General features: G+C 40.7%; 2 protein-coding genes across 2 annotated transcripts; both read left to right on the forward strand.

Moving 5' to 3' along the window:
* The first annotated feature begins 402 nt into the window (after window positions 1-402).
* LOC109488697 (olfactory receptor-like protein OLF4) lies at window positions 403-1,467 on the forward strand. The gene is made up of 2 exons (XM_034653355.1): window positions 403-427; window positions 653-1,467. Exons 1-2 carry the CDS (start codon window positions 403-405, stop codon window positions 1,465-1,467), a joined length of 840 nt encoding a protein of 279 aa, XP_034509246.1.
* An 8,555-nt stretch (window positions 1,468-10,022) lies between these two features.
* Window positions 10,023-10,970, forward strand: LOC117800795 (olfactory receptor 7A5-like). The gene has a single exon (XM_034653356.1). It carries the CDS (start codon window positions 10,023-10,025, stop codon window positions 10,968-10,970), a length of 948 nt encoding a protein of 315 aa, XP_034509247.1.
* The last annotated feature ends 277 nt before the right edge of the window (window positions 10,971-11,247 follow it).

An 11,247-nucleotide genomic window follows, 5' to 3' on the forward strand; every position in this document is an offset into this window, starting at 1 on the left:
ATGAGGTCTCCTTTCAAATGTTACCTTCTTATCCAAACTTGACTGAACACCCAACATAACACCTGACACATTCTCCCTTAAGCTGCTTCTGTTCTGTTCACATCATCTGTCTCCATCTCATGATTATTTAATCTTTATATAAGCATCTACCTATCACCATCATTGAATTGTAGGGACATTTGCCTTTCAGCACTCTATGACCAGGGTTTCCAAAACATGGTTGAGGCTCTACGTATTCCTTAAATGCATGAAATAATTTCTTACTGACACCGTAAAGTACCCGACCTTTCGGGGGAACATCTAATGTTGTGATAAAAATTCCTAATCAGAGAAGGACTGGGGATCCACTAGAGAAGACTGAATCCATTGACAAAATATTGCAATTAGTTTCTTGACTGGAAAATGGAATTTATTGCATTTCGACAATGTGAGCAATGACAATTTGTGTGAAAATTAGTTGTGCTATTTTCCCCCTGTACTGCTAGTCACCTCCAACACATGGACCCAGGGAACTATACAGGAATTTTGGGGCTCCAGCTTCTGGGATTTTCAGAGAAACCAGAACTGCAGCCCCTGATATTTGGGCTTTTCCTCTCCATGTACCTGATCACTGTGTTTGGAAACCTGCTCTTCATCCTGGTCGTCGGCTCAGACTCCCACCTCCACACCCCCATGTACTTCTTCCTGGCCAACCTGTCCTTTGTAGACATCTGTTTCACCTCCACCACTGTCCCCAAGATGCTGTGGAACATCCAGACTCAGAGCAAAGTCATAACCTTTGCAGGCTGCATCACACAGATGTATTTTTTCATACTGTTTACAGGATTAGACATGTTCCTCCTGGCTGTGATGGCCTATGACCGCTTTGTGGCCATCTGTCACCCCCTGCACTACATGGTCATCATGAACTTCTGGCTTTGTGGACTGATGGTTCTGGTGTCCTGGATCTTGAATGTCTTGCATTCCTTGTTACACACCTCCATGGTGTTGCGGCTGTCCTTCTGTACAGAGGTGGAAATCCCCCACCTTTTCTGTGAACTCATTCAGATGATAAAACTTTCCTGTTATGACACGTTTCTCAATAATACAATGATGTATTTTACAGCTATGTTGGTGGCTGTTGGTCCCTTCACTGGGATCCTTTACTCTTACTCTAAGATAGTTTCCTCCATCCTTGGGATCTCATCAGCTCAGGGCAAGTATAAAGCATTTTCCACGTGTACATCTCATCTCTCGGTTGTCTCCTTATTTTATTGTACGAGCCTAGGAGTGTACTTTAGTACCTCTGCTCTCCAGAGCTCCCAATCAAATGCAGTAGCCTCGGTGATGTACACAGTGGTCACACCCATGCTGAACCCCTTCATCTACAGCCTGAGGAACAAAGACACAAAGGAGGCTCTGATGAGATTTTCTTGGATGGCAGCTCTAAGAGAGACAATCCTCCTGAAGCTGAAGAAGTGCCCTTGATTCCCGGGCCCAAAGCCTGATCCGAGTGTTGAGTTACTGTAATCATTGTGGAAGTGGACATACCTCTTTTATTTTTTTCCAGGAATTTCTATTTTTTTTCCTTTCAGCATAATTTCTGTAACTCACTTTATTAATCTTTGTGATAACTCTGACATCCAAGAGATTTTCCCTTTGTCATTTTCCTACTCTCTCAAAGTGATTCCTAATCTCAGGTGTGAACTATTTGGACATTCTCCCTTACCCAAAGGACTATATGAATCTATTAACAATAATTTCTTCTCAAAAAAATATTTCATACTATTTTTTCTTTTGAATGAATGGTACTCTTATGAAAAATCTACTCTTGGCCACCACAGCTATTTATGTAAGTTTATAACAGAGAAAAATCTGAGAGCACTGTGCTTCATTTTGTGAGCATCATTCCTTTGTATATCACTACCTTCACTGCTCCTGCAGAGAATGCAGACTGACGTACTGATGGTCATACCTAATCATGGGGAATTTTCTACATATAGGATCTTGTCCTGTTACACGGCTTGTGTCAACCATGCCTACCATAGTCACTGGCAGAAAAATTATAAAAAATAAAAACTAAAATTATATATATATATATATATATATATATATATATGATAAAATGCATGTCTCCAAGTAGAATCTACACAGAAAGACAAATATGGTTAAAATAGAGCAACAATATATGGCCTTAGAATCAACCTTGGCTTTATTGTGATAAAGTAAATTATTAAAGAATACATTGATTGCTATGCAAAATATTTCTTTTTCAGGCACTCATCTGTTGATTGAATTGTGGCATATCAAAGTTCATTTGTAAAATGTATTCATTAGATGAAAAACTTGGCATGTTTGGGCATTTTATTAAATTACTTTTTGGATTCTGGTTGAAATTTTCCCATACTACATACAAATATGATTCCTTCCATTTCTCTAAATGAACCTCCAAAACCTCTAAAGGGGCAGTGAATGAACTTATCTGTATCACCCATTATATATGATCCTCATAACCACAGGATGACTCACCAGCAAGCTTGGATTCCTGTCCAGGTTGTGACCCATGAACTCAAGTTCTGTGCACACATGCATGTCCTTCCAACCTTTCCATGTTACCTCAGAGGGGTTTCAATGGAGTCATTCGTTTTTATAATACAGTTACCTGAGATAAACTTTAAGAACAGAGTCATCTTGAAAGATAATTTCAAGTGTCAGAACAAATGCCTAATAAAAAGAATCAGATTATTACAATGCCATGTGTTCTGCCTGATTTGATTACTATATCACTTAGCTATTGCTGCATACAAAGCATCCTAAAATAAAATGGCTTAGGATAGGGGTGCCTGGGTGGCTCAGCTGGTTAAGCATCTCCCTTCGACTCAAATTATGATCCAGGTGTACTGCGATCAAGCCCCCCAACAGGATCACTGCTCAACAGGGACTCTGCTTCTCCCTCTCCATCTGTCCCTCCCCCACACCCACCACTCATGCTTTCTCTCTAGGTTGCCCTCTCTCTCACTCATGTAAATAAATAAAATCTTTTAAAAAATGGCTAGTATACTGTCTTTATTATCAAAGTGGAACATAGGGTAGGCAGTTGTTTTGATCTCTGCAGGGATTCCCATGAGTCTGAAGTCAGGTGTGACTCTCTACGTTGTGTTTCTAAGGATGATCCATGAGGTGTGTGTCTGTAGTACTCTTCTGTCTTGATCCAATTCACGTCATTTTACTCTTTTCACATATGTATGTAATCTTCTAGTTACAAAATAAGTGAGTTTATCAAACGTGAACTGTCTTAATTTAATTCCACTATTTTAACATCCACACATGAACCAATGCTTTTCCACAGTTGGACGAGAGTGCTCCCACCCCGATAGGTGTGACCCAGCTACCTGTGCTCCAGATCTGACCCTGAGTCATGCACCCCTAGAATGTTTAAATTCTATTTATATTACTGGAGCATTATTGCACGTGATAAACTGTACTTATTTAAAGTGTACAACTTTGGGAATTGAAAGAGCCATTGAGAAATCATGGGTACGTACTGCAGGATTCCACTTCTGTAAAACTCGTGAGGTACACAATAGGCTCTCACTACTTCATTGTGCAATTGTTAGTGTGTAATCTCTCCAGCCTTCGTTATCTTCTGAAGGCAATGTGCAATCATAAACCTAACTTCCAGGGATGTTTTAAGGGAAGATGAAATGTGTGAGAATACTTTGGTGGGTCCAAAGAATGTTCAAGACTAGGTGTTGTGTGTAAGTAAATGTATGTATATTCATGTACATATTTATTTCAAGAAAACAAACTCTACAATATAAAGGAACTTATGGGAATTATTTGAATTTCATCCCACTGTTCCTACTTCCACAATTGACACTTGCTTTCCATCCTTCTTAGAAGAGCTATCTTGCAAACCTTCAGTGGAGACTCAGCTACCTGTGCTCTAGATCCTAGCCTTATCCATGTGCCATAGATATTTTCCCACCTAATTTAATATTGGAATATAATGACCCACAATAAACTGCTATTTAAAGGGTAGAAAGGAGGGCACATATTGCATGGTGCACTGGGTGTTATACGCAAGTAATGAATGATGGAACTTTACATCAAAAACTAGGGATGTACTGTATGGTGACTAACATAATAAAAAATATTACTATCGAAAACATTTTAAAAAATAAAATTTTTTCTAAAAAATAAAAATAAATAAAAATAAAGGGAAGAATTTGATGAATTAAAGGAGCTACCCCAAAATGAAGAGCACATAGTGCAGGTGTCCATTTATGTATAATTAAGACTGTTGCGTAAACTTGAACTGCTTTGTTAGGTAATTGTTTAAAATTTCAAATCCCTGAGCCTCTTTTCTTATTCCTAAAGGCAATGTGCAATGCTATACGTAACACCATATGAATGTTGTAAGAAAAGAATGAAATATGTGGAAATCAATTTTTTTAGTCCAAAGAAAACAGTCAAGTGTGGTGATTGTGGAAAGAATGAATGTTGAATCAACATGAAAGAAAAGGATGCAGAAATATACATGCAAAATTGTAAATGATAATGGATGACCTTAATTCGGACCATGAGTCTCTTTCCTATGTCACTGTCTCAAAGGCCTCGTAGTCAGACCACATGCACATTTAAACCAGGAGGAATTTATTGTACCACCTGATGGGACAGAATATCTTCAAATAGATTTAGGTTTTTATCTACTTAATGTGGGTTCTGTATTGCCAATTGCCCTTATCCAAGGGAAGCTATGAGTGAATTGGAAGACATAAAATCAGTTTCCTCAAATAATTTTATTGACTATGTCCATAAGAGTTTCCTCTTGCTGCTGTAAAATACCCCACACTAATTGCTTAAAAAAAAAATACACGCTCTTACTGTTCTGGAGAAGAAGCTTGGAAGAAGTCTCATCAGGCTAATAGCAAGATGTCTGCAGGCTCAGTTCCTTCCAATTCCAGTGTCTCTTGCTGGCTGCTTGCATTCCTTGCTCATGGCTTGTCCTCAAACTTCAGAGCCAGTAGGCCAGCATTTATCTTTCTCTAACACCAACTCTTTTATCCCCTTCCTGAACATTCAGAGGACTGTAGTGATTACCTTTGTCCACCTGGACACTCATGGCTAATCTCTACCTGGACACTCATGGCTAATCTCTTTATCATAATGACAGTTGATTACCAACCCTGCACAATCTGTTACCTTAATTCTTCTTTGCTATAACAAGTAAAACATTAAAGGCACTGGATATTCAGACCCAGACATATTTGCGAGGGCCTTATCATGCATACTACAAAGTCTTTTTCATATGTGCATTGTTTTAGTCAATTATAAAAGCAATAAACCCAGATTTTATACAGCTTGAAGAATGAGTGAATACAGGTTTCCATCATAATTTCGTGCAATGGCCATGTCTGGTGCAAAAGACGTTATACTCCCTACACCTATCTCTATCCCAGGCTCACAGGTTGCTAATAAAGAGTGATCCACATACCAAGATCAACAGGAAATACAGACTCTCTGGGCCACCCTGGACCTATGACAAGATCCTGTATTTATAGTGGGATCCCACACAGTGGGATCTGTGTGGATACACAGGCACACTGAAGTTGGACAGATACTGGTCTAGACGGGTTCCCCAAGTTTTATTGTCAACAAAAGTTGCAATTTGTGGTAGGATAATAATTTTGGGGTGCTTTCCTTTGGATTGGAAGTGTTCAGCGGCTTCCCTTCAGACATTGCCAGACATCCCCAGGGGCCTGGTTGAGAAGCACTAGCCCAGAGCTTGAGAGCTGGAAGTGTCCTGACAGAATGACACTCAAGGCCCACAACATACGCATATATTCAATGTGGACAGATCACTACACACCACCAAGCAGCATTTCTACAATGTAGATTGGAGTTCATAAATGTACTTCACTTACTTGTGGATAAGATTTTTATAAAAATTAAATCAAACTATCCCTGTGAGATACAAGCTCACGTTCTAGTACATAACATGACCTAAACACGTCTGTTATAATTACAACCATTTTATGACAAAGGGCTAAGTGACAGCTCTTTACTTGTATAAAGTGAGAAATTCCTAACTGTAATGGCAAATGTATCTTGAAGCCAATGTGTGTAGCGGCCAAGATTTATTACCAGAAGACCTCACTTCTCTGCCTTATTGAAAAGAAGAATAGACCCTGTCTAGAGATAGCATGGCTGAGTCCCCATCACATGTCAATGCTCTGAAGATAAAAAAGACCTAATCCAGGTACCTACTGGGTCATAGGCTAGGAGAAAATTATAACCTGAAGCTAGGTCAGATGTTAGGAGACTCACAGTTCAGGAAGGGGACAAATTCAGGGAAAAGGACATTTAAAAAAGAAAGAAAAAGAAAACCTGATTTCACTTGACCTCTAACCTAGTCTTTTGGGAACTAAGATTCATTACGAAAATATCCTTTCTGTCCAGTGGACTTTTCACTTGGGAATCATGCGCTTAGAGCCTGGAGTCACAAGGGGGAAATGTGCTAATGAGCAGACACAGGAAGCTCTAAATACCTCCTTGTCGCCAGTCCATCAGCCTGTGCAACCTTGGATGGGAAGGGTCATGCTTTTTGCCTGTTTATTCCGAGTCCTAATTCTGGCTAGAGGCCGATGCTTCACTCCATCCTGCTGTCTTGGCTGAGGTCAGAGCTTTAGTCTCTATCATCTTCTGTCCAGGGAGGAATTCAGACTTCCACAAGGACAACTTCCTGTCACACTCCCAGCCAGGTGAGTCAAACACCCTTGTGAACCATGCATGACAGGGTCAGAGAGAATGGAAACCAGTAACTTTGACCCGTCACCACTTGAGAGCCAATTCAACTTAGCCCAGAGTGAGTGATCACTGTGTTTGCTGGTTTGCTTTATTAAATAATTAATGTATTATTAGTGCTAATGTCAATTTCACAGAGTGACCGCTACTCACACTTTTGGTGGTCTTTATTTTCTTTATTATTAAACTGTTATTATAGCAATGCTAGAAAAAGTATGTTGAGATTGTTACACTCACTGTGTGGTTCTGATTGGGTGTGATTTTGTGCCCTGGGGGGTCACTGATTACTGTCTGGAGCCAGCTTTGCCTGTCATATCGGAGAGGGGTGACTGGAGGCAGCAATGTCTAAACATCCTACAATGTACAGGACACCCCCCTCCCCAGGGCAGGCTCTGGCCAGAATGTCCATGGTGCAGAGACAGAGAAGCCCTGGGGTAAAGATCATCAGTATTTGGAACACAGCTGCCTTCAATTTCTGCCTTCAACGTTGTAACAATTACTTCCTGCAGCAAATTCAGAGTAACCCCTTGGCTACCTGTTTAAAAGTTTTAACCACAGTGGTACCTGGGTGGCAAAGGTGGTTAAGGATCTGCCTTCAGCTCAGGTCATGATCTTTAGGTCCTGGGATCAAGCCCCACAGAGGGCTTTCATCTCAGCAGGGAGTCCGCTTCTCCCTTTCCCTCTGCCTCTCAGCCTGCTTGTGTTCTCTCTGTCTCTTCTCTCGACTGAATAAATGAGATCTTTTAAATAGAATAAGTTTCAACCACAAACAATATTCCAGCTCTGTAAGTTTCCCCCCCCCAGCCTGCTGGTGATCGAGATGTTTTATTTAGTGGTGTTCCCCGCCTGTAACACTTACATGTAGTTTTATTGATGTTCTACTGTAATGTTTGGTTACCCTTACCCCAAGGTCATAAGCCCTCCGGGTTTTTGTAAGGTCTGAGGGAGGGGACAGGTTTCATATTCTTCCAGACAGATATCCCGTTATGCCATCATTTATTGAGAAATTTAACTTTTCCAAGAAAATTGAAATACAACCTTGCCATGTGTAAATGTCCTTATACATTGAGACCTAATTTAGAACTCATTTACGAAGTAAATACTGAGCATTCTAAGAACATTATCTATTATGTTTTTTGTCTAGGACTTTGACAATTTAATGATTGATCCATATTGATATCATTACTGATTGCTATTCTATATTCTATTTTAGTTCATTTTGGTTTTTCATGCAATTTTGACTGTAACAGGTATTTTGAAACTACTCAATTTACATTTTAACCTGGTTCTGCAATCCTTTCATTCTGTTCATTCTATACCTATCCATATTCTTAGGGCTTTTTATATTAAACACATATATTCACAAAACTTGGTGGACAAAAAAATGAACAAGGAAGGTGAAGTAATGCACTTTTGAATCATAAATCGTAACAGTGAGGACAGAGCACAATGAAATAAATGTGTGTATGAAACAATATCCACAGACAGAATGATATGAAGCTAATTATTGCATACAAAATGATAGAATTGTCATGGTGTGGGCAAGATTATAGAGCATGGTCTGCGAACCCCTTTGCACAGCGTGTGAAATCCAGAATGAGGATAAGCATGTGCCCACTGGGTTTGTAAAAGCGAGATCAATACCCCAAGCTCAAGAATATCAATAAAATATGCCACATAGAGAAGACAGAAAGGGGACAACTTCATCCCCTATCAGACCACATAGAAATGAATTGGCCAAAAATGATGCAGGACGTACAGGAAAAATAAATCTTCTATGCTTGATATAAAAATGCCCAACTTTTGTTGTTTGTGTACACTTCCTTTTGTGCAGTGTTTGTTTAACCCATTGGTCGAATTTTCGGATGTCTATATCTATACCTATAGCTATATCCTAATATTTAAATATATTATTTGTCAATGGGAGACTAAAGAATTGGCAACTCTGCGGGGCGCCTGGGTGGCGCAGTTGTTAAGCATCTGACTTTGGCTCAGGGCGTGATCCTGGCGTTATGGGATCGAGCCCCATGTCAGGCTCCTCCGCTATGAGCCTGCTTCTTCCTCTCCCACTCCCCCTGCTTGTGTTCCCTCTCTCGCTAGCTGTCTCTATCTCCGTCCAATAAATAAATAAAATCTTTAAAAAAATAAAATAAAATAAAAAAAGAATTGGCAACTCTGCATTTTGCAGGGGAAAGGTCACTGATCTGACCTACGTGGGTTGGATCCATTCCAGGCACAATCAAGATGCTAGGGAGAGAAAGACAGGGGAATAACACAACCCAGGAGAGGATGGTGTCTTGCATGTGTGTGACTTGTAGAGTGTGAGCAGTCCCCACAACAAGGTGCCAGGACTCATAAATCCCAAGGTGACACAACACAGGGGCCAGAACTCAATCAAGAGAGGCCACTAAGAAGAAAATCTGGTTCAGTTCCTGGGATGCCTTTGCAACAAAATGACACAGAGGGAGAGGCAGTGTGGACAAGGAAGTCCCTGTGCCTCGAGGGTTCAGAGGTAGCAGAGAGGACACTTCCCTCCTCAGCATGTCTGAGAGGGTCTCTCCTCAGTCTCCCTCCTGCTCATTCCCGTTGCAGCACTGACTTTGCTTCTTTGACTTGAACCTTGGAAACAAGTACCTTACTCAGGGCCTTTGCACTGGTCATTCCCTCTGCGGGGCACACATTTCCTCCATAATCCTTGATCTGTTTCCATCTCTTACTTGAGATTTCTGTTCCAATGTGACCTTGTTTGCACAATGGCCTACATACCCATGAAAATAGCATGCCCTATTCACTCTCTGCTTTATCCCTATTTTCCTTTTCTTCATACCACCTGCCACCATCTGAAATGCTATTGATTTTCTTATTAATGTATTCTTTCTCCATCATTGAATGTTAGGAACTTTTTCCCTCCAGCTTCCTATACTCTCTCTGCCTAGACGATGGCAGGACTTGGCCAGATCTTAAATTGTATTTTTGGAATTTGATATAATTTTTATTTAAAAGTGTGGAATACATGACCTTTTGCAAAATAAGGTTGGAAGACAAATTGATTGGAACAAAAATTCCATAACGATGTTGGTGCAGGTGATCCCCTGAAATGGACCATATCCGTGCACAACATATTACAATGAAAGGACTACAGAATTGAAAAGGTAGCATTTTAAATCTGTGAGTAATACAAGTGCATGAAATTTAATCATGCTGTTTGCCTCTGTCCTTGAAGTCACCTCCACCACATGGAACCAGGCAATGATACACGAATTTCAGAGTTTCTTCTTCTGGGACTGTCGGAGGACCCAGAACTGCAGCCCCTCCTATTTGGGTTTTTCCTCTCCATGTACCTGATCACTGTGTTTGGAAACCTGCTCATCATCCTGGCCGTCAGCTCTGACTCCCACCTCCACACCCCCATGTACTTCTTCCTGGCCAACCTGTCCTTTGTAGACATTTGTTCCACCTCCACCACCGTCCCCAAGATGCTGATGAATATACAGACAGAGAGCAAAGTCATAACCTATGCTGGGTGCATTACTCAGATTTATTTTTTCATAGTCTTTGCCGTTTTGGACGTCTTTCTCCTGGCTGTGATGGCTTATGACCGATTTGTGGCCATCTGTCACCCCCTGCACTACACGGTCATCATGAACCCTCGGCTCTGTGGACTGCTGGTTCTGGTGTCCTGGGGCATCTGTTTCCTGCATTCCTTGTTACAAAGCTTAATGGTGTTGCGGCTGTCCTTCTGTACAGAGGTGAAACTCCCCCACTTTTTCTGTGAACTCAATCAGATGATCCAACTTGCCTGTTCTGATACCTTTCTTAATAACATGGTGATGTATTTCGCATCTGTGCTGCTGGGTGCTGGGGCTTTTGCTGGGATCCTTTACTCTTATTCTAAGATTGTTTCCTCCATACATGGAATATCATCAGCTCGGGGCAAGTATAAAGCATTTTCCACCTGTACATCTCACCTTTCAGTTGTCTCCTTATTTTATTGTACGATGCTTGGTGTGCACCTGAGCTCTGCTGCTACCAAGAGATCCCACGCAAGTGCAGTGGCCTCGGTGATGTACACGGTGGTCACGCCCATGCTGAACCCCTTCATCTACAGCCTGAGGAACAGAGATATAAAGAGGGCTTTGAAAGCATTGTTTGTGAAGGAGACGCTACATGGCCAATTGTCATAAGACAGAAGAAGTTCCGAAGATTGCTTTATCTCAGTTCCTGAGCAAAATTTTATTGAATAAATGTTTGTATTCAATTCCTAATGCTAATATAAAATGACTACATCAGTGCTTATTTTTTATAATAATTTTTATTACGTTATGTTAGTCACCATACAGTACATCCCAAGTTTTTGATGTAAAGTTCCATGATTCATTACTTGCATAAAAAACCCAGTGCACCATGCTATACGTGCCCTCCTTACTACCCATCACTGGCCTACATTAGTGTTTAAAACAC

This window comes from Ailuropoda melanoleuca, unplaced genomic scaffold (genome assembly GCF_002007445.2).
Source record: "Ailuropoda melanoleuca isolate Jingjing unplaced genomic scaffold, ASM200744v2 unplaced-scaffold7994, whole genome shotgun sequence".
In the NCBI taxonomy this organism is placed as follows: domain Eukaryota; kingdom Metazoa; phylum Chordata; class Mammalia; order Carnivora; family Ursidae; genus Ailuropoda; species Ailuropoda melanoleuca.

Coding starts and splice junctions, on each gene's coding strand:
- LOC109488697 (XM_034653355.1), top strand. CDS start 403: ATGGAATTTATTGCATTTCGACAAT. Junction 428..652: donor ATTTATTGCATTTCGACAAT/GTGAGCAATGAC, acceptor TCGTCGGCTCAG/ACTCCCACCTCCACACCCCC.
- LOC117800795 (XM_034653356.1), top strand. CDS start 10,023: ATGGAACCAGGCAATGATACACGAATTTCAGAGTTTCTTCTTCTGGGA.